This window comes from Calonectris borealis, chromosome 3 (genome assembly GCF_964195595.1).
Source record: "Calonectris borealis chromosome 3, bCalBor7.hap1.2, whole genome shotgun sequence".
Classification (NCBI taxonomy): domain Eukaryota; kingdom Metazoa; phylum Chordata; class Aves; order Procellariiformes; family Procellariidae; genus Calonectris; species Calonectris borealis.
Window position 1 is genome coordinate 32,765,021 of NC_134314.1, and position 24,296 is coordinate 32,789,316.

Genomic DNA, 24,296 nt, shown 5'->3' on the forward strand with positions numbered 1-24,296 from the left:
GTTATTCAATAAAATGAATGTTAGTCAAAAAAAACAACCCTAGAATCAAAATTAAAAGCAGTGGGATCCTTAGATGTGGCATTCATGTTGCTCCCAAAACCAAGAGTATTTCCATTGATAAATGCACATTTGGGGGCAGGGAGGAGATAAACAAGGAAGGTAAGCTGCAAACCAGTGAAGTGCAATGAAAGGATTTGAGACGCTACTTGAGCTAAGCAGGGAACTGTCAAAATCGGCAGCATTCATGAAATGAAAATGATCGCAAGCTATAATAGTAAAGAGATAAGAAGGAAAACTGGATAGCAAAGGTGACTGCTGAAAAACAAACAGTTAAAAATATAAAAACAAATTAAAAGAAGCTCCTTAAATATATCAAAAGCAAGAAGCTTGTAAAAGTCACTATGTCTGCTGGGAACTTCAAAGAATAAAGACAGCAATTAAGAAAGAGAAGGATGTTGCTAGGAAGATAGAAGATTTATTTGCATCAGTCTTCACAATAGAGGATGTTAGGGAGATATCTACTCTTGGGTAATAAAAATGAGGTACTATCAGATGAAGAGGTGCTGGAACAAATCAATCATTTAAAAAGCAGGAAGCCACCAGGACCAAAAATCCTGAACAAGAAGTAGTTGAGCTATGCAATCCCTAATTGAAAAACAACTCCTGTACTGGAAGGTTAGAGAGTAGCAAATGTTTCACATATATTATAAAAAGGCTTTAGGGTGATTCAGGGAATCAGAGATTCATAAATCTTACATCTGTACCTGGCAAATTAAAAATAAGAAAATAAAACACTCAGAAGACCATGAGATGATAGATCTGTGCAAAGGAAGACAATGCCTCACTCATCTGTTAGAATGTTTTCAACACATCAGTAAAATACCATAGTGGTCAAAGGAGAGCCAATTGACATAATCTATTTAAACTTCCTAAAGACCTTGACAAAGTTTCTCACAAGAGACTGATAAAAAGAAGAGGCATAGACAGCTAACTGAAGACCTCTGTTCAGAGTAGCAGCAATCAGAAGAAAGAAGCAAGATATTAAAATGATTCAAGAACAGGACTGAGATGATAAACAATGTTATATAAACCAGTGCTGCAGCCTGACCTGAACTACTGTGTGCAATACTGGTTTCCACATCTCAGAAAGATGTCAGAAAACTACAGGGTATTTAAAAGGAAAGTGACAAGAGTGATAGAAATTCCTTAAAAAGCATGGTTTTGTGGAAGTATATTGGAATAACTGGAACTATCTTAAAAAGGAAATTAAAAAGAGGCATTATAAAAATATGTGAAATAATTGCTAGTAGTAAGCCAGAATCTCATTTCTCCCTGCCTTAATACAAGAATGTGGTGACACACAATTAAATGAAAAGGCAGCAAATTTAACAGAAGTGATACACATCCATTTTCACACAGTGTACATTTATATTGTGGGATTCATTATTTGATAATGCTGAGCCAGGAAAAAAAAAAGATTGAAAAGAACTAGATACTTCTGTGAATAACAAGAATGTATGGAGTTAAACTAGCTAAATGAGTATTGCAGGGGAACTGAAACTTATTTGGAGACTAGGTCAGACTTTACAAAGCCATATTGTCAAAAATACTCCTATTCTGGGTTTTCTGTACCTTCCTCAGGAGTGTTCAAGGGTCACTGTCTGAGGTAGGATGCTGCGCAGGCCTCAGATGTGCTTTAGACCCCTTTTGCCCATGCTCCTAGTGTCACCTATTGCATGAATTTCACTGTTTCTAGCCCAATAATTGTGATTGAATAACAACATCAAAATATTTAAGCTGAATAGCAGAATTTAAAAGTTCTTGTAAAAATCTTCACTGAAGAAGCCATACAAAGAATGAAAACAAACAAACAAGCAAGCAAATCGCTGACCTTTTCAACTTGAAAATTGTCAACCAAACAAAAGTTTGCTTGAAATTTGGAAGGAGACTTTGTTTTCTGACGAAAAAATCAACTTCTCAAAGGAAAACCAACTCTTTCCCTGAAATTTTTCAATTTTAAAATAGAAATTTTTAATCACCCCTACCCCTCAGTTATGCTACATATTCTTGAGCACCATCTACTGGTGCTGCATTATTAATTAACTATTTATGAAAATGAACTTCTCTAATAAAATTCAAATATAATCATATAGTCTTTCAAAATATATTTAAAATTGAGAAGGCAGAATATAAACTACTATTTATTAAATTCATATTTCCTCCTGATGACAGACAGAAAATTAATACTGGCGAAATTCACTTAGAATCTGAATTCAGTAGAGAAATGCAGCATTTCTTAATGGTTTGTAACATACTGGACCAGAAAACATATATAAGTCTATGAAATTATTTCAAATTTACATTCACTCTCAACTTGTTAGAGCAACAAAAGATTTTTCTTCTTTTCATATTTAGGTATTTATTTAATTTTATAGTAGCTGTAATGTGACCAGCATCTTCATTTAATTTCTTCGTTTCAGACTAAATTAAATAACATTTCTCTTGAAATGGTCACACCAGCTTCGAATTTAAAATTTTCTCTTACTTATAGCAAGGAAATACTGTTCTTATAGAAATTTGGTGTTATGCAGCAGAATCTGTGATGCAGACTAGAAAATCTACACTTGCCAAAGGGGATTTTGAAGGGCCTTGCATGTCTGAGTAAAGTTGGATGTGAGGAACAGGCTAGTGCCACTTCTATGTAAGCTAAGAGGCTCAGTAAAAATACCACTTGGCTCTTACCTGTAAGTTGCGTCTATAACCACAGTTTCCATTATTGTGCATAATAAGATGACATATCTAAGGGTCTGTAACTCTGTAGTTAAACATGATGATAATAATAAAGAATTAAGAATAAAGTATGAAAGTCTTTGTTGAAGAACCTTTTTATGATTTTTTTTTTTTAATGTGTGCCTTCAGTGTTGGAGACAGACTGTCTTTTATTTGCTTAAAGGAGTAACACTGAAGGCTCCAACAGTGACCTTGACTTGAAAAGAGTCCCCCTAAGGGTGACAGGTGATTGAGCAACAAACCAGTCCATTCTCCAAAGCCACTTGCTTTAAACTGTGGCCTCCCTTTTAAAATTTGCACAGAAAAATGTCAGTGAATTATAATTCCAATTTGGTTGAATATTGTCACTAAAATCTGAACTGAAATAATCTAGCTTCTGGGACCAAGATACCAAAGATCTCAAAGTGCTATTGTAGACTGGAAGGGGAAAAAAAGCTATTAAACAAACCATGTAATTTATTCCATCCAATATATTAAATTGGGTAAGCCTCATTTTTCTCACTAATACAGAAATTACTTAAAAATATTACTCTCCTCCCTCTTTCTTAGTTTGGATCAAGCCCAACCTTGCTGAAACAATCGCATCAAGTCTAGAAAGCAGCATTACAAATTTAGGATTCACTGTGTTGTGCCTATCCCTACCACACTACTACTGAACGACATAACACTTCTTTCAGTGCCTTCATACTTTCTTTGTAGTACAGATGGCACCACATGTGCCATGCAGTTCTGACAGCCCTCTCCCGTGAAACAGTGTGGGATTGTATTAATACCTTATTCCTAGGTTTTAACAGAGGTACTCAAACGAATTGGATCTACTCAATATTTCTGAATGATGTTTACTTTACATCACTTTACATTTGCCTTTCAGACTGTAGTTTAGCACTAAAGGTACATACAAAATACCACCATTCCAAAAATAAATTATCTGCATGCCTAATTTACACAAATATATTGTTACATTTCTATTTATTCATATTTTGTAGACTTAAACATATCCTGACTCTCACTTCTAGACTATCAAAATTCCAGGTTTTTGTTATCTCAAATGCAGCCGCATAACACCTGGCAAACAAATTATTTCTGAAGTCAGCCTCAGTTCAAGTAGGAAGGCACCTACAAGTGGATCATGGATATTTGTTGACTTACAAATGGTATAGCTTATTTTAGAGTTAGTTCCAGTAATTAAAACCTGCATTGTTCAAGTCTGATTGCAACAAATCTTGAGAAGAAATCTACAGAGTGCACTGTGCTGCCATCCTATCCCTCTGTTCTTCAGCTCCCATAGTTAACCTAAGTATGACTTGTGCAACTTCAATCCTTTCCTTCAGTTTGTTGGCAAGAGGCCAAGGAATTTCCCCTCCCAGATTCCTCTCCAGCATTGCCCTACTTCACAAAATTGAAAAGTGGAAGTTAATCGCCAGGTTGGGGTACCTAGGAGATTGCTAAAGACAATGTTTACCATACATTGTGTATTTATTCATTTTCATTTCCACTCACAATTAAAGGAGCTACAACTTGCCAACGCCGTAAGAAACAGGCGAAAGAGTTCATTCAGGATGTTTTTTTCTGTGACTTACTCTCAAGTTCTTCATTTGTTATAAAGGGGATGAAAAAGGTATTTAAATGCTGCATTGTATGTGCACCTTTGGTTTGTTCTGCTCATATCAACCTGTCAATGAACCGAACTTCCCTTGAAGTATTTCAAGCAACATGATGATCACCCACAGATAATACGGAGTGTCACCGAGTGTGAGAGAATATGATTATCTCTAAGCCAATAATGGTTCAGTTTTCATTGCATTGTATTTGCTGAGCGTAGATCATGCACATCTCTCACATTTTCCTTGGTTTGCGTAGAGATTTTTTGTTTTATTTTCACAACAGGGGCATAAAGTATTTATGTTTGTAAAAGCTAGCAGGGATGTGCTTTACAGCTTGTACCTATGGAAAATACAGTAAAAAGCTATAACCGTGCTTATGTTGACTTTGGTCAGAAGCGGTTTGTGACCAGCAACATCTCTGATCAGAATTTGTGCAGCGTGTAATTGTAATCATAAAAGCTCTGTATTACAGGAATTCAAACCTTTCCGGGGCTAGGGCAGGGGTGTAGGAAGAAAACTGTTTGCTTTAAGGACTGATTGGTTTGGACGTTGTCCAGAAGTTTAAAATTTCGTTTCATCGGGGTGGGTGGGAGGGCGCGTTCAAAACCACGCAGTCATGTTTCACGTGAACTTTGAAAGCGCAGAGGGGCTGTAGCAGGGAGCCGGACCGCACAGCCTCGGCAAGGCTTTGTTCTCCTTGCTGAATGGCAGTCGTGGGAGCGCACAGCAGCCAGGCTGTGAGCTGGTGACTGACAGCAGTATTTATTAAAATGTCATCTCCTAATTTTCACGCCGGATATCTGCTGTCGCGTAGACTGCCCGGATCTCTCACGCCAGCGGGAAAGGCCAGAGGACAACCCGGGGGAGCAGACAGACACAGCCGGAGGGGAGGGAGAAAACGCGTATCTAACCCTACCTTGCTGTACCAAAATAAAAAAAAAAACCAAAAACGTGGCGGGAGGAGGGGGAGGCTGCTTCCTTGTGGCAAGGCTCTTCCCGTGAAACTCCCCCGTCTTTCGGGCCCCACCCGCCGCTAACGGTGCTCCTTCAGCCGCTGCCGCCTCTCAAACTCCGCTCCCAACCCGGCGGCGAGAGCCGGCAGCGGGACCGCCCCGGGCGGGGGCAGCGCGGCTCCCGCCGCGGGTACCCGGCACCGGGCACCCCGCTCCGGGCAACCCCGACGCGACCACCAGCTCCCCGTCCCTCCCCGTGACGGGCCCAGCGGCACTTGACGTGCAGAGCGGCTGGACGACGGCAGCCGGGGGAATGAATGCAGCCACGATCCGGGCACAGCCTTATCTCTGGCAGGGAACAAATACGGCGTTAATTGCAGCCTCGCCGAGAAAATTGCTATTGTTTCCAGTCAAAGGCGGGCGGCAGTTTGAAAGGGTTTTATCCCCAGAGCCCTGTATCAGTTAATCTGCATCGCGGTGCCGAACTGACAGCTCTTGGGGCGGCGGCGGGGGGGTTTATGCTTTAGAAGAAAGAACGAGGAAGGAGATCAAGTGCGGGCTCCCCCCCGCTCCCCGCCCGCCAGTTTCTCACACGCCGGGGCGCAGCCGGCCCCAGCGCTGGGGACCGAGGACAGAAAAACCTCCCGACGCAGAAAACAACGTTTCTGGGACGTGCTCGGTGCCGAGCAGCCGTGACGCGCGACACGCACCGCGGGCCCTGCCGCCGGAGCCGGGAGAAGCGCCTTGCGCACACGCACGCGCGTACACGTACGCGCGCACACGCGCGGAGCAGGGCGCAGGGGCGCGCACGCCGCGCCGGCAGAGCGGGGCGCGCAACCACCCCCCGCGCCCAGCGGGCGGTGGAGGGGCGCGCAGGGGGGGCGCGCAGGGGGGGCGCGCAGGGGGGGCGCGCAGGGGGGGCGCGCACACGCGCGCACTCACACACCGGCACCCACGGAGGCTGGCTGACTGGCTGGCTGGCTCTCACACACACACGCACACACGCACACGCGCGCACACGCACACACACGCAGCGGCAGAGACGCGCTCTCGCTCCCTCCGTACTCCCTGCGCGCCCGGCGTTCACACCGCTTCCCGACATCGGCAGCCAAGGACCCCCCCGCCGCTGTCCGGCCATTAGTGCCCGAGGGGGGAGGAGGAGGGAGGAAAGAGGAATAAGTCTATTAGTAACAACAACAACAAAACCCACCAACAAATCTGCACTAGCGCCTTAGTCCTCCTCTCAGACCGTCGCCTGCCTGGTATCGACGCTCATCCGGCTGCTGTGCTGAGACTTTGTTTCAAGTAAAAAAAAAAAAAAAAAAACCCAAAAAAACCCTTCGCTTGCTCAGCCACTTCCATTTTTTTCCCCTGCAGTCTCGCTGGTTTGAGGTCGTTTTGGTTTTTTTTTTTCCTTTTCTTTCCCTTCATGTGGTTGGATTTGGTGGATCCGGAGCCAAAGCTGCTTTTTTTTCCTCGGTGGGGCGTGTGTGTGGCGTGCGGGGGTTTTCTCGCTGCGTTTTTTATCTTCTGCTGCTTTTTTTAATCTTGGTTTTGAACCTGAGCCGGGGAAAATGGGAAACGGTGCTTCCGACAGAAGGGGAATCTCTCCATCACTGTTGTTGGGACGTGTGCCTGTGGTGCTAGTGTTTTAGAGAAATAGCCTGACAGCTTTCGGAGTGGAAGGTAAGGGTGCCCGGGGCATTTCCATTTCCCATTTCCAGGGATTACGACTGGAGAGCTTTTAGCTTGGGAATCCGGGGAGGAGGCGGCGGAGGAGGGGGACAGGCTGTTGCTGAAGGATAGAGAGAGAGACAGCACATACAAAATGATCTCCGCATTTACTTCAGCGCTGCAGTTTAAAAGTTAGAGAAGTCCGTTTTGCGACAGGTCTGCTTCCCTGAGAATAATTTCCAGCGAGACCGAGAAAACCTGAGGTTTGTGAACGATTGGGGTAATTTTGGAGGGGGGGGGGGGATGTTAGGTTAATAGGAAGTTAAAATAAGAGAAGTCAGTGGGTCTTCTGTTGGGGGAAAAAATAAGTGGAGTGATGGCGCCGTCTATGTTCGGCTAAACTACAGTGTCACCTAGAAAATCAGTTTGGGGAATATCCAAACTAAACACCCGTTTGCTTTTCAGCAGAAGAGGGTTCTCCCCCTTCCCAAATGGGCAACCTTAAGCCTCTGTGGCCGTTCTTTAACTCCCTCCTCCATGGAGAAGAAAGATCCTTTTAATCTGAGTGCCTAATCCTTTCAGTGAGCAGATTCACTCTTGTATTTAGCAATACTGCAAACTAAACGAAATGCTGCTGGCACACTCAATTCGGGTATGTGTGTGCGTGTGTGTGTGTGTGTAATGCACACAGGGAGAGATTAAGACAATGTTGTGTTTCAGTAGCCTTGCGTGATCAAACGCACAACTAAAATGAGGGCTATTTGATTACATTTCTTCATAGAAAACAGCCTAGCACTGCAGATGTCTTTATTTTTCTAGTGCAATTATTACATAGGATGGGAAAAGTCAGAGGCTTTTTTCCTTTTCAAACAGAAAAGCAAATAAGTCCCCTTTTTGCTTTCTAGATTATAAAATTAATCCTTTTTCATGGGTGGAATTCCTAATTTAGACACTTATTGTCACATTGGCTTTCAACGCCTACACCATCCTGAATAACACTGCGCAGAACTGCATTGCCTGCGAAGTGCTTCAGCAAAGGGGAAATTGTTTCCAGAATTCCCAATAAGTTTCTCTTTTTTAAAACCTTAAATGCTGTACCAACCCTATTTGGAGACGGAGGACCGTGTTATTCATTAAGATAGATCCGCAGAAAGGAGAAAATCCGACCGTGTGGATAGACCCGGCAGCAGTTCTGATTTTTTTTTTAAACCTCCGCTATAAAGAGGGTTAGAGTTGGTGCTGCTATGCCCATTTCAAGATTCAGAGTTTGAATTATAATCTAGGAGACACGAAAATCTCTTCAAAGGAGCTTAATCCGGTGATTTGCTGTGTGTTACGCAATGGGAGAGAGAAGATGCCGTGCTGTTTGGTGAGGAGATGAAAAGCTAGGCAAAGACACACATCAAAACTCAGTAACGGTGCCTGTGTGTGTATGTCTGCCTCTGCTTACAGAGCAACAGTGGAAGACTCTGCAATCTAGAGAGTTTTGAAATTAGCTTGGCATCACTTCTGTCTGCTTGAATTTGACAGCAGAAGGTGAAAAGCTACTCATTTGTAAGAGATAAGCAACTTCTCAAAGGTTAATGCTGAAAACATTCAATTTAAATTTTTTTGGATAACGTTACCGAGGTAAATATAACTACGGTTTGCTTTATTAACTTAGGCCACTGTTAAGAGAACAGAGCATGCGAAGGCTGTAACGGTTGACAGGTGCAGTAAAACAGCTTTATTTGGAGATACTAGCAGAGAAAATGTAATATGTCTTTCATCATTCAAGCGCACATCTGCAAAACACAGCTAATCAGACAGTACAAGACATTCGTAATAAGAGGGCAAGCGCAGTCCAATAGGTGCAGAGATCCTGCTGTAGCACTGGCAGCTATATAGAGATACTGGTTGTAGATACTAATACAGTGATCCATTTTATACATCCTAAGAGGTTGTAGCAGATTGAAATTTTTATCTTAAAAAGTGGTAGTGTCAGATCAGCATTAGTATCATGTCTGTCTTTGTTTCCTTCTCCAGTAGTCTCAAAATTGTATTAATACATTAATCTCAGTATTTCCTGCTGGGTTTTCTTTTTATAGAGACCTCTGTATCGCAGGTGGCCACTGCGAAGGCATGTAGGTATATGCGAGATAATGTTCCATCTGTAATAAATAATAGTTTGTGCATTTTTAAATTAGGGCTGTAATTTTTCACAGTTACCTCTCAGACTTAATAGAAAAAGAATATATGACAACAGATGCTACTGGCTTTCTTGTTCTATTCCGGTGAAATTCTGCATGTGCATATTGTATGCACATATATATTACTATAGGAGATTACTTATTTACTTTTTGAAGAAATAAATAAATAAATAGCCTTTTTCTTGGTCTGTCGGGTAAGGCGTCTAGGTTTTTACCCAAGTTGAGCAGTTCTAGTCCGGCCATGATGACTACATCCTAGACAGGAGAGGACATTCCTATTAATAATCTAATAGATATTGTTTTTTAATTTGACGGTGGAAGACTTGGCTGTTGCGATGGCCGCGTGATGGCGCTGTGCACACAGCAGCAAACCCGTCCTTTGCCTTATAAAATAAAAATCACCTGCCCTTCTTTCTGAAAGGGGCTCTAACTGCAAGCTTGAAAACAGCTGGCTCGAATATTGGAAGGAGTTTGGTTTTCAATGCGTGAAGAATTCTACTTGCATTTTTATTTCATTTCATCTCCTGCAGGCCAAATGACATAGGATGAAGGCTGTTCGTAATTTGCTGATTTATATATTTTCCACCTATCTACTGGTTATGTTTGGATTTAATGCTGCCCAAGACTTCTGGTGTTCCACGCTGGTGAAGGGGGTCATTTATGGATCATATTCTGTAAGTGAAATGTTTCCTAAAAACTTCACAAACTGCACTTGGACTCTGGAAAATCCAGATCCGACCAAATATAGTATTTACCTGAAATTTTCCAAAAAGGACTTCAGCTGCTCCAACTTTTCCCTCTTGGCTTATCAGTTTGATCATTTTTCCCATGAAAAAATAAAGGATCTTTTAAAAAATAACCATTCTATAATGCAGCTCTGCGATTCCAAGAATGCTTTTGTATTTCTGCAGTATGATAAGAATTTTATTCAGATACGCCGCGTCTATCCTATCGATTTCCCAGGATTACACAAAAAAGAAGATGACCAAAAATCCTTCTTTGAGTTTTTGGTGTTGAACAAGGTGAGCCCAAGCCAGTTTGGGTGCCATGTGTTATGCACTTGGTTGGAGAGCTGCTTGAAATCCGAGAACGGAAGAACCGAATCCTGTGGGATCATGTATACAAAATGCACCTGCCCTCAGCATTTGGGAGAATGGGGAATAGACGACCAGTCCCTGGTGTTGCTCAATAACGTGGTGCTGCCCCTCAACGAGCAGACGGAGGGCTGCCTGACCCAGGAGCTGCAAACCACCCAGGTCTGCAACCTCACCAGAGAAGCCAAACGGCCGCCAAAAGAAGGTAGGTGCTTCTTGGAGGGGGGGCTGAATCCCACAGCAGTGTGTAGGTCCTGCTGCCGGCTCTCCTTGATATTCACATTCATTTGACTTGCTCTCCGCTCCAGCTCGCCTCTATACGAGATGAAAGGGCTGGAGAAGATGCACACTCACTCAGGGCAGGGAAGGCTGCATTTTCATTTCTAAACTGGCCTAACCTTCAGCATATAGTTCTGCTGAGCACTGTTGAAACTCCTCATAAGTAGGATCCATCTGTTTTCAGCCCCCACTTAAAGTAATGCCCACAGGAATCGCTCTCTCCCTCACCACCTCTTTACTGCAACCACCCGACTACAAAATCTTGGCCCTTTTGATATGATCCCTTGACTTTGCAAGGAAAACATTTCCAAAGGCATGCGGGCAACCTGACTAAAAGACCAGGAGATTTACCACGGTCAGGACACCTGGTCCCAACTGGGCCCACACATCAACAACCTAAAAGCAAACCGAAAGCAAATGCAGTTCTTCAGGGTGAACCCTCTGCCTGCGATGCCTAAAGATGTGAGGCACCGTGCAGAGTCAGCACAAACTGTTTTGACCTGCTGGGAGCCCCTTCTCCAGACGGCCTCGGCTCCAGGAGACAAAAGCTCTGAATCTCGTAGCAATTGGTGTGTCAGTCCCAGCAGCTGCTTTGTGTCCCTGCTGGAAAAGGGGGGTTGTGGAAGGGTGGGAGAACAGGGGTCCGGCATTTAGAGTGGCAGCCCTCTGCCTAGCCCCTCTGCTTCATACCTCCTGTTTTGGCCTCCTGACATTTTGGGGAGGTCGGGAGGTGATTTGGGGAAAGACATTGGGGGGGGATGAGAGGCAGAGAAAACGTAGGGTGAACCTAGATGGGGGGCTCTGGCTGCAACCTGTGGGTGAGGGGTCCTTCAGAGCAGCCATGCAGGAATGGTGGAAGGGGGGATGTGCCCCTGCGGCAAGGGATAAATCATCGAGCCCAGGGTATTGCATTTTAATGCAGGAAATGTTCCCTCTCTCCTTGTTTTCTGCATCGCCACAAAGCTCCCAGTCTGTGGCGAGGCAGCGCCAAGCTCCCAGCCCCCCTAATAGAAGTTGCTTTGTGGGGGAATGTAACATTGACACGTTGTTAGGAGAGGATTTTCTTTAAGGGCAGCCAAGCCCCAGTGCTGTGGGAGAAGAAAAGCTGAACTTGCTCCAGCTGCCGCGGTGCCAGAGGCCGCGGGCAGGGCCGGGGGGAGGGGAGGAACGAGGGACACTTTTGGTGTCCTGCAGGTCAGCGCCTCTCCCAGCACCCGACAGCTCGGAGCCCGGGAAACACAGCGATCTTAAATGACGGGGAAGCACGTCCCCTGTAAAAAACTCCCAGAGAAGCCTCTGCAGCGGCAGGGCTGGTATTTAACATCGTTTAGAGCTAATTAGTGCCCTGGGAGGACGAGACAGCCCCGGTCGCGGAGCCCGGGGGGCAGCCGGCTGAGCCGGGGCCGGGCGGGAGCCCCGGGCGCTGCGCGGGGGCGGCCGCCGCAGCCCGCCGCCCAGGGCTCTGCGCGGGTGCGCGGGGGCTCACAGCGCCCGTCAGCGGGCCGGGAAAGTTAGGCGCGAGGCGCTGCTCGCACCCTCTCCACCTCCGCCGTGTGTGTCATGGGCCAGGGCACGGGGAAGCCGCGGACTCCGTTAGAAAATGTAAACGCCGCAGACCCAAACGCGCGTAGGAGACGCAGCCGCGGTGTGGCGGCTGCCCCGCGTTAGCAGCCCCGCGCAAGTCCAGCGGGGCCCCGCGGAGGGGGCGGGCGGCGCTTCTCCCCGCGGTCCCGGCGCGGCGGGAGTCGCTCCCGCGGCGAGAGAAAGGCATCCCCCCCTCCCCGGCCTTGGTTCCCATCCTAAGGCACCACCTCGTCGGTGGGGCTGGGGGAGAAGGAGTGCAAGCGCAGAGGGGTGCACAGGCCGCCGGGGGCCCTTCATACCGCTGGCAAAAATACGCTGAATTCCAGGGGCATGCGTGTCCCCCAGTTAAAGCACCTATTTCTGAAATGCGCTTAGTGGAAAGGACAGAGGAAGCTTAGGGCAATGTTTTTTTTCTTTTCCCTTAATTTTGAAATACGTTTCCAACATATTTTGCTTCCGATTTCAGATGTATTTTAATTCTTGCCCCTACTTGCGGGTTTTCCTGGATATTAGCTTAAGAAACGGCATTGTTAGAGAGGGTGGAAATTTGGTTTGGAAGGAAGGTTTCCTTCACTTGTTTTTAACTGTACTTAGTGTTTTTTTGGTGTTGTTGAGAATTTTAACAGTAATATAATTATTTCAATGTTTTATTTAATTACTTTAATGCATTTGGAAATTGTTCATCAGATTGTTACTAGGAGTTACAATCAATTAGCAAATTAAGCCTCATGGTACTTCTCAGTAGTAGTACGCTCTTTGTCTTCTACTCAGTGTTTAAAGCATTTTCCCCCTCTCCTCAGAAGGCTAAAAATCTGCAAGAGAAGTGTGTTGAGTCTTTGTTTTCTGTGGGTATAGTTGCATCTATCAAGCACATCAGTCAGTGTATTTGTATGTATAAAGCTGGTTTGTAGTTCAGTTGGAGGCTTTATTGAGGGATCAAAACGTAGAATATTCCTGCCAGAAACATAATGCATTTCATCACTTGTGTCAGCAAACCTTTAGGCAAGAAATGCAAATTTTGTTTTCACAGGCAATCTGGTTCAAGTTAGATCAGCACAGGTAGCAAAAATAAGGTTGACCAATAACTAAGAGAATGGTTTCTTGTTCTTAGAGTTCGTAGTGGCAACTGAAAGTACAGTTTTGCTGGTGTAAGTTGAGTTTTAAGGGGAAAGGAGTTTGCCTAACACTGTGAGAGTGCTCCAGACTCCGTAAGATTGTGTTTTGTGAATTCATGTATTAGTTTGAGGTTTGGTACTGACATTGCCTAACAATGACTTTCAGAAAGGAATTGCAAAGACCTGAGAGCTTTGTACAGTATTATGCATACTCTCCTCTCCTTCAGATGTGCTGTATGAAGTGCAAAATCTTTTCCCAATAATATTTCCAGTCACATTTTAGAACCATAACCTAAATAGAGTGCATTTAGATTAAAGCCTGCTGTTTCTTTTTTGAACCTCTGAAGATTTTTACAATTTTGAACATGATAAATGGCTTAGGAAAATGGATGTAAGTCAGTGTTTTTCCTTTTTAAAAAAGTGTTGCATTTTACAAAAGATGTGACAAGTATACAATGGATGATAGTGTTTCTAGAAGTGAAATGTTGAACAATAAAAGGAACTAGGTCAAAAAAGAGAGCTGTAACTATTATTTTTTTAATAAAACAGTTTGGAAATATGTGGTTTAATCAGCATTTCTTCCATAGGCAGATCATCTTCGGTGTCACTGATTAAAGCAATATTGAAAATTGCCACATTTTCACTAAGACCCACTTCCATTGTATCTTGATCTTTCCGCAGCCTTACATCTGAGGTGCTTAACCTGGATCAAAGCACTAGCAAATAGGTCTCAATGAACAGTCTGGCAGGGTCCTGAATTTAAGGGCTCAGGGGAATTTGTCCTTTTGATCTTCAGTGCTGTGACTGAAGTATCTCATGAAGTTTCTATCAATAAGACAGGGCTCATTTCCAGCTTTAGTGGACCTGTAAAGCCTTTGCATGTAGTCAACCCATACAATTTTATGAATGATGACAACAAGAATGCAAAAATGTCTTTTCTCATTGTGACCATTACAAAGCTGTAGTATTATTGTGGGTTTTTATAATAGTTACTTAGACAGAAACAGAGAGAGAGTTTTCCCCTGTGTTTTACTGACGTATCTGACAGGGACCCTCATAAAACAATGAAAATAATTCTTTCATCCTCTTACTTTCATCCAACAGAAGAAAAGAAGAGAGGGGATATTCACATTAGTTAAATCTTGGCATTTAGAATTCCAGGCTTAATCTCGTATATCTTGTTCAGCCAGTCTAAAATTATTTTAGTAGGGATTTTTTAATATGCTAGAAATGTAACATTGGTCTACTTTGTCACAAATTCTAACAGCTCACTGTGTACCAGCATCTCAGTATTCAGCAACTGATTTATTTATTTTTTCTTGTTTCAGATCTGAAAACAACAGGGACATCATAACAGGATTTGCTGTAATAGATGTCTTTTTAAAACAATAATTTATGACACATTGTTGAATAATAGTAAGATGTAGGATGCAGATAATTTTGTGACGCTTTCATGGCATGTATGCATTTATTTATATGTCATTCCATGAATGCCCACCTCCTGTTGCACACATTTAAGATTAATTTATGATATACATCACACACCCAGAGGTCACTATCTGGCTGAGTAGGCTGGACACCCTTAGGCAGAAAGTCATAGGTAGTAATAACATGTCATAGCATGGCTCCATCAGAGGATTTAAACTGTTAAATCAGTGCAGGATTTGTCTAGGAAAATCAAAAATTACAAAATGGAGCTTAACAACCATACACTTCTACAGGGTTATTTAATAATTAGTGTGCAACAACTATTAAAAACTAAAGCAAAATTCAGAAAATCCAAAATAAATAAAACTCTTGTCCAGAATATTGAGTGAGTACAATAACATACTTGGAAGACTCTTAATAGTTTTTATATCCTGCTGTTTGCAGTGGTTCTTTTATCCATGAGTCCAAGGGGACAAAGGAAGATGAGCACTAATGGAAGAACAGGCTTTTTAATTTTATGTGAAAGGTATTTTTCATTATGACTTATAAAATATTATTTAAAAACTTAAAACTGATATACTAAAATAACCTGTTACCATGCAGGTTATGAGCAGCTATAAGCAGTTTGATCTCAGTGAAAATCTAGAATGTAAAGAAAAATAATTTCACTTTAAATAATTTTTACATCCTAAAATGTTCATGACCAAAATCATCATAGAAACTTTTATAAAACCAGTTAGAGACATTATGTTTCTTCTTTATGGATCTGGTTCCCAGTTGAAGGAAATGTTTCAAAATGTCCTGTGGATTCCAGTGTGCTTCATATAATGCCCTTTTTGACTTACTTTGCTAAAAGAAAACAATCACCCTAAACATTTATATTCATATTTATATTGGGTCACTCTAGACCACTCGTAATAGGATGCTTTATCAGAGCCATGCAAGTTTGATTTCAAATTCCTTTTTTTTGAAGTGATGCACCATAGAAAAAGCATTAATGATCAGAATCTCCTTTAATCAATAAGCCCTACCTTTGTTTTCAAGGATTATATGCTATTATCACTACTGATTGTACTTCAGTTTGTGCTGTATTGATCATTTCCACCTGATTTACTTCAGTAAACTATGAAACTTTTTGTTTTGATGTAAAGTTTAGGCATTGGTGTGCAAGAGTAATCAGCACTTCACATGTGTATTGAATTTGGTGGAATTTTGATCAATCCATAAGTGAATTTTCTGATACCTTCAAAAAGAAAAATACCCAATTTCCTTTATGGTAGGAAAAGCCTATATAAATGGCTTTGCTTCCAGTTATTTAAATGCTTTATTAGTAAATATACTTGGTTTTATATATATATGTCTGCATGGTAATTTCTTTAGTATCACAGATTCTACCAGTATTTTGTTCAGCACTTCTCACACTAACAAGATGGCATATTACTTATTTTGTGGGAAAGGTCAGCCTACTGCAGTCAAGTGTTTGCCCTGCCTTCAGCGAGATCACAAATGTACTGTATAGGATCTGAATACCAGTTTTTCTGAGCTCATTGCTTGCTGAAAACATTCATGGATTCAATGAAATAGTATGTTGGAAGCTGTGTTATAATCAAACTCAGGATTTTCGTTCCCCAGACTGCCATTTTTGCTTGAATTATTGTGCATTATTGCACATCAGACATTGTGGAGACCTGCTCTCAAGCTGGGGACAAATGCTACTAGGGACCTCCACTCTAAAGAGCACAGAACATAAATAGGAACCAGAATCCCCAAAGAATGGGGAAGGTAGGTAAAGGAATTAAGTGTTCAGACTGAAGTCAAACCATATTCAAATTAGGAACAGAATTCTGACTCTCTTGCTGCTGGCTCCAGTGAACAAGTACTCGATAATACTGAGTCCTGTACCATTGAAGATTTCAGACCAGTCATGCCTTTGTTTGCCTTTCTTATATCAGTAAGCTGTGCCTTTTGTCTTCAAATACTTCTATTACACTTTGTCTGGGTGGGCAGAGTATACAAGATGTTTACTGTATTTTAGACCTTGTCCTCTGATTTGCTTGTGCTTTTGACAAATGTGGAAGTGTTCATGTGTAGAACTGCCATTAACAGAAGTTAATGGTGATTCTGTTTACATAGTGGGATTTCAGTTATTAGGTCTCAGTGGCATTACATGGAATTAATATTATGACATAATGCAGGTACTGCATTTCTTCTTATTATGCAGTGTTCTATACCTACGTTTTTATATTTTATACATTTATATAATACAGTGATTATATGATCTATTACACTTAATATGTTCTCCTGTGCTCTTTTTAAAGCAATTTATCCTCTTCTGTTCAAATCTATCCATATTGCTGTTTTGTTTAGTTTTCTATTTGCAAAAGCATGGAGAAATCTGCTTTGTGTGTTGGTATACACAGAGGAATTTTCAGAGGAGACTTTCTTTTTTTCTTCTTAGGGAATTAATTTTATGAAGTTTATTCAGTTGTGTTTTATCAAAGGATTCCAACTCAAAGTTGTTGTAGTTCTCAAATTGAAGTTTTGCTGTTCATTTATAAATATGCAGTAATTGTAATAAAACAAAGGTCACTGCAGAATTCCATTGAGCATTATTTGCATTCACTGTTAACAAGAAATATAAAATGCTCTTTAGGATAGAGAAAGTTGTACATGATATAAAGTACAAATTCACAAATTATGCATCACTGATTTATGAATATTTCAGAGTTTGAGCCCTTTCTGATGCTAGTTGAATCTCAAGAGGAAGACAGTCAAATTTTTCAAAGTCATTCTCAGTTTTGTTAATCTCTTAGAGAAGTTATAAATAAAGTTTTTGTCAGATTACTGACACATTTTCCTGATGGACTAGCCACCATCAGAATTAATAAAAACAATCTATAATAACAGTGTATGAGACCAGCGTTGTTACTTTGCTCTGCAAAGGCCAAATTATTGTCCTTACTCAAGGCAAATTCCCCATGCTATCAATATAATTTGGTCTAAATGTAGATTAGATTAGAGCCCACAAAAGAGATGTGAAACAGTGATAGCATGTGTTCCTTCTACCAAAATTAAGATTCTTTTTCTCTGTAGTTTTACTTTTGAAACCATCCTTGACATTTGGTAGAGTGAAGCAGATGCACTTAAAAAAAAGCAATTTTGTAACTGCTTGCTTCGTTTCTTTCTCTTTTAGCTGGTTAGCCTATCTCTTTATGTGCTTTACTTCAATTTCTCATTTTTGTTCTTCTTCATTATTTGAAGGGAAAACAAGGCATATGACATGCTCAAATTAATATTTCTTTGATGGTGCTGAAAATGGGTGCAACTGAAATTTGGAAGCAAGCTATTTTAGTTATTCGGTTCAAATTTTATTTATATCTCCTTGAAATGGCAAAAACACAACAAAAATATAAACTTTGAATACTATCCATTTTTTGGTAGCTTGATAGAATATTGGTAACAATGTGAGAGGAGAACAATCTGTCATCCCTTTTCGGGCAATTTTCACCAATTTGCTCTCTTTTATTCTTCAGGAAATGTAAAACACTTTGGGAGCTGACTTTGGTTCCTGTTGTTCTTCATCAGTTATGTAGCGACAGTGTTTGTTTATAGCATGGTTTATAACTTTCAGCTGTAGCTGATAGTTGTGTGCTATTGAACAGCTTTGCTGAAGGATGATGGGAGGATGAAGGATCAAAAGAGCAATTCACCAACTCTTAGCTGTGGAAAATGATTAACAGGACTTCCAACCTTACCACTTCTAACTAGCATTGGAAATACCTTATGTTAAGTGGGAATTTGTTAACCAGTGTCATCAACTGAGGTATGTTATCACAAGTTGTTTATGAGAATCTGAGACCCCATTGCTGCTGAGATGGCTCTGGCTTCACTCCTTTCCCTTTGCTGAGCTATGTCAGTACATCAGCCAAGCAGAAAACTATTCACCTTGGGTTTTTTTCAGTTGGGTGATCTTGATGTTGGATGAGTGTGCTATGATGGCCCAGGTAAGCCTCCATCAGTACCAAAAAGTGGCACAGGAAAGAACTGGAGAGGAATAGTGGTGCTTGTTCAGCCAGGTTTAGATTTGCTTAGGCCAAAAAAAAAAGTCTATCAAAAAGTGGTCAACACGTTACCCTTGCCCGGTCTTTTGCATATATTAGCAGTCAGTTACATCATATTGTGTTTCTAGGCAGCTATACCAGGTTTGGTTACAGTATTACTGGTGGATCTTTCAAAATAGAGTCCAAGATACATGTTCATCCAGGGCTTCCAGCTGACCATTAGACAGCGGTGCAGATTGCTGTGAAAGTGTGCACAGAGTGCTCGGGATGAGTCTGCAAAGCCCTTGGAGCTCATTCCTGTAGTGCAGCTAGAAAGGGCTTAAATTAAAGATTAGAAAATCAGGGAATTGAATTCACGCTACTTATTGGTTATGAGGAATAATATTGTACGTGCTTCATGCAAGAACACTTTTTCCTGAAAGGGTTTTGGAAAATCTTAAGTCTGAAGATCTCATGTGGAATAATTCTTTGAATCCTAAATGGTTCACTTTTTCTTATATGGTGTTTGCTTCTCTATCCTATGAATATATTCTTTGCAGTCCCTTCTGGACTGTATGCATAGAAGATTTCAATTGTCTGCAAAGCTGGGCACTTCAGCTTGAACTATAATGATTTATGTTTTTATCCTTGGAAGTGTTTTGTTTGTTCTGTGGCATTGGCTGGTATCTGCAGTGATTGGCACACATACAGATGCTCCGTACTGGTAGATTTGAAGGGTGATAGATGTGCTTCATACTGACAAAGGAGAGGAGGAAAAATGTTCAGCACTGCAGGTGTAATGTGAATACAGAGCCTAGTCCAGCTGGTCCCGTCTGCACCAAATGTCTAGGAAGTCACTAATAATATAGAGAGTATCATCAAGGTTCACTCTCCTTGGAAGGGAGGAAGGTGCCAAGGCTGGGATATTAACCGATCCCAACACCTGATAAAGTTGTGGGAGTTATGTATAGGGCAATAGGGCTTCAGCTGATTATGCTATTATTTGGGTTCATGAATACAATAGATATGAGTTTCACCTCTTGAAGCAGAATTATGATCAAAAGAAAAGTTTGATAGTTATTGTCCTGGGTGAATACTTAAAAATAATTGGAGCCAGGTCTGGAACCGATGTTTTCCTGTGTTGCAAATGAATATTCAAATTATTACATATTTGTTCTCTTTAGTCCACTGAATTTTTAATTGATCCACAAAAATTGGGGCAGCTTCAAATCTGGGAAAAATCAAGAATATTCCTATGCCTTGACCAGACAGAACCTTCTGAGAAGCAAAGCCGCTGAGTCCCAATTGCTCCAGGTGCTGCAGTTGTTTACAGGGCCTTCAGGTCTGAGTTGGCAGTATATACACAGAAGATTATAGAAGGAGGATGCCATTTGTCGTGGTTTAACCTGGCAGGCAGCCAAATACCACGCAGCCGCTCACTCACTCACCTCCACCCCCAGCGGGACGGGGAGAGAATTGGAAGGGTAAGGGTGAGAAAAACTCGTGGGTTGAGATAAAGACAGTTTAATAGAACGGAAAAAGGGAAAATAATAATGATAATGATAAAATATACAAAATGAGTGATGCACAATGCAATTGCTCACCACCCGCGCTGACCGATAACCAAGTAGCGATCGGTACTTCCTGGATCACGCCTACCCTTCATATACTGAGCATGACGTCACATGGTATGGAATACCCGATTAGCCAGCTGGGCTGGCTGTCCTGATTATGTTCCCTCCCATCTTGTGTACCTAGCTCAGTCAGTAGGCACGGGAGCTGTCCTTGGACTGGGAGGGCACTTAGCAACAACTGAAAACATCAGTGTGTTATCAACATTCTCCTCATACTAAATCCAAAACACAGCACTAGGAAGAAATTTAACCCTATCCCAGCCGAAACCAGGACACCATTATAAAAGGAGGATGCCACCTCTGGCTGTGGTTTGTGAACAGCTTGGTCAAGCAGGTGAGATCCAAGACCACCCTTTTGGATTCGGTCCTGCTGGCAAATAGGTGCAAGTGACTCTCAGGAGTTTGCTGCTTCTCACAGCTAAGGCAATGCCCAGACCCTTATGTGCGCCTCGTGCGTGTTGCTTATGGTTCTTAGACACCAGCAGGTGTGGGCTGCCCTAGGGTGAACATTTTGGAGGTCCCCATTTTGGATGTAGGCCTTGAAAATGATAATGAGGCATGTAAATTTATTTGATTTCTTTTGTAAATACAGCTTCTGTGCATCACTTCCTGCCCCGCAGTATTGTTGTAATAGTACTGCCTTGCCTTCTGGTGATATTATGAGGATAAATATGTCAAAGTTTATAGTTTGCTCAGTAATCAGTATCATACAGGTACTTAATATATAGGTTATGCCATCACTGCTAAATCTGAAAGGGTTTTTTTTTTCCCCATAGTTCTGATGAAAATCAAATCCATGTTGTCTTCAGGTATTTTCTGATGCTTGAAGTGAAAGGTGATTTTATTGCCTGTTTTGCAGATGAAATACATGAAGGGAATGAAGGACTCTTACGCTTATCTCCTATTCCATGGTTTTAAGGTTTTGGATAATGGATTTTTGTCCATGTGAAATCTGAAGTGTGGCAAAAAAGAGATTTTAGTCTGATAACATAACACGTTCAGTAACTTTACAATAAAAGAATTTCTATCATAAATAAGACATGAAGGGGAACCAAAGCGTGCCAGCCCATAGCATCTAAATATTTTTCAGACATGACTAAATTCCTGCTTTTGTGTTCACTTCTACATAGTTAATCTCATTGAATGAACAGGATTATTCATGTAAATGGGATTTAATTAAAAGCAGGTTTGCCAGTAAATACCCTCGATTGAAGATGTGGGTAACTTAAATATATCTAATCAATATTAGAACAGGAAAACATTATTTTGTGATTAACAATAATTTCTCTAAATATTATTAAACAAATTAATTATAACAATAACTAATAATAAATTGCCATCAAATAAATCAATATTAATAAATATTAATAAAAATTAATTAAAAAAAACTATATATGGACTGTCTTACATAAGTTGGATAAATGTTCTTCGTTCTTGTTATCCTAGAACCTAGTTTTGCCCAGTTCCCAGGTCTGCACTGCTTTAACTTATCATCAGTGTATTCTTCATTAGCTCTGGCATCCCCAGTGCTATCCTCTGCCCCTCACTGACCCTGCCAGACCTGTGCTCCCCTGGCACTGCATCCAGTGTCTCCTGTTTGGACACCTCTGCTCTCAAACCATTCTCTCATTGCCATGACAGTGCTCTTCTGCATTGCATCATTTTGCTGGGGTAATAAGTATGTAATTCTGTACGGAATAACTGTTTGTTGCTACCATCTATGAAAAGAACATGGTTCTACAAAGATAAGCAAAAGTTAAACAAATCAAGCAATAGCTGGCTGGTCATTAAACAAGCTAAACAAAGCTCCAGGAAGAACAAGACAAGTTCAGACAATACTTGACATGTCCCGAGGCTTTTTAATGGCAACAGCAGTGCTGTGTTTATTGGGATACAGGGCTACACTAAAAACCATTTAGAATTAATCAGCAAGAATGGCACTTGTTATCGTCATTGTACTTTTTTTTTTTCCTTTCTGTTGAATATGTCTAGGAGCTGCCATAAAATTTGTTACAAAATTTCAGCATTCTAAAGCCTGCATTTTTTTTTCATTAGGTGAAAGAAAAAGTAGTATCACCTTATTGATTTATATTTGACAAATGGTATCACACTAGACATATCTGGATAAAAACAGGAATCACTTTAGGAGCAGTTGGCTGATATTTGGCTGTGACTGACACAACTACTGGAGGAATAGATGCTTCTTAATTCTTGTTTTTGTGAAAATTTGGGTTTGTATTTATCTCTAAATTTTTCCTTTCACCAAACATTTTAAATATATGATATGTGTTTGAACACGAAGTTGACAGTCATTTAAGATGACAGCTACTGTCAGGGAGTTTCTTCCTAAGAAGGAGAAGGCATTAAATTATGAAGGATTGGAAGATAATATTTATTGTATTATGAGCTGTGGAAGAATATGTGACCTCGAAGGATGTGCGTACGCATAGTAAAGGTTATCAAAAAACATGACAAAAAGATCAGCTTAACAACCGAATTTATAATTTACTTAGACGGAATGAAGTAAGAACTGCAAAAGCAAACACGTAAGATGTTTTGGTGATCTACCGATCTATTATCTTCAATGATCTGGGTGTTATTTTTCCAGCTAAGAGAGATCTCAATTAAAAAATACAAGTTATTTTGCTAGCAGCACAGAATGTTGTGAATTGCATAGCCCTATTAACACAGATCTTTGTTATGTGTCTGATACCAACCAAGGATTTAAAAGTCTTGTCCATTCAGTCTTTCTTCACAGCCCAATTATCATTACAAGTTTTGAGCTTATGTTTCGTGACCACTTACAGTCTTTGTACTTATTAAGGGTGAATGCTGTAATTAAAGGTGATCTTTTTTGGCAAATTAGGGAGAATCACTGTGGTATTCTGAAGAGAAGTCTGTGTGGACCTTTACACATGGAGAAAATTAGATTCCAAATCAGCTGAAAAGATGAAAATTTAGAAGGTGTTTGTGTCTGTTATATGGGTTAATACAAAATGCATAAACAAATGAAGCGATAGAGACTAGGCATAGGGTACACTGGAGATTTCTTGAGGAAAAAAGTACTAGAGATGCTAAATCTCTTCTACTGAAAGACACTATTGCGATATGACACCAAGATGGTGTCTGGTACTGTGATATAGTTGGGAATCCTGCCATTTCGGGACAGGGATCTTTTTGGCATGCAGGCAAAAAGACCCCTGGTATTCTCCTTTGTTCCTTTGGCAGACACACATTGCTCATGGTAGTAGTGATGCGCTGGCAAAGACACAAAGTGCTGTGTTGATCAGAGAATACATCATGTGCATGCTAACTTGAAGGATGATCACACACTGTTCCTCTCATAAGACAGACCCTCAGGCCACAAAGTCCATTTCAGCATATTTGGTATTTGTAACTTGTAGCTCTCTGTTAGAAATTGTCACATTGCCCTGATGGAGCTCACAGCTAAATACCGAGCAGACTTCTTGGTTTGTAGCTTATAACATAGGTTTATACATACTTATAAACGTAAGATTTATACATACTTAAGCTTCCCTTTAAATTATACTGGCTCTAAGCATGTTTTTTGCTTTTTTTTCCTTGGTCTCCCTACGCTTTGTCTTGTCTCTAGGTTGTTAGCTTTTTACATTACTCTTTCAGCTAAACCCTCAGATTTCCCAGAAGCTTGCACTTTCACAGAACTCCGGTCTTATTAGTACTCTAAGCTTACAGTTTATCCCTTCCGGGGCATAAAATAGGTGAAGTAAACAAACACAGAAGCTTTGTAGGAATTACAAATGCAAAAGACCTAAAACAAAACACAAGAAAAAACAGTCTTTATTTCAGCTAGCCCAAGAAACGCACAGGCTCGGACAAATAAATAGAATCCCTGTATTTAATTCTCTGGTTTTGTTTCCTCATCACTCCAGT

The 24,296-nt window shown here is 41.2% G+C and overlaps 1 protein-coding gene across 1 annotated transcript in view; it reads left to right on the plus strand.

Annotated features, from left to right (window-relative positions):
* Nucleotides 1–6,361: 6,361 nt before the first annotated feature.
* The window catches only part of ADGRB3 (adhesion G protein-coupled receptor B3), a 489,232-nt gene continuing 471,297 nt past the window's right edge, over nt 6,362–24,296 (plus strand). Inside the window, exons 1-2 of the mRNA XM_075145284.1 lie at nt 6,362–7,033; nt 9,741–10,509. Coding sequence (XP_075001385.1) covers nt 9,756–10,509 — 754 coding nt within the window. The 5' untranslated portion in view covers nt 6,362–7,033; nt 9,741–9,755. The remainder of the gene's footprint in view (nt 7,034–9,740; nt 10,510–24,296) is intronic.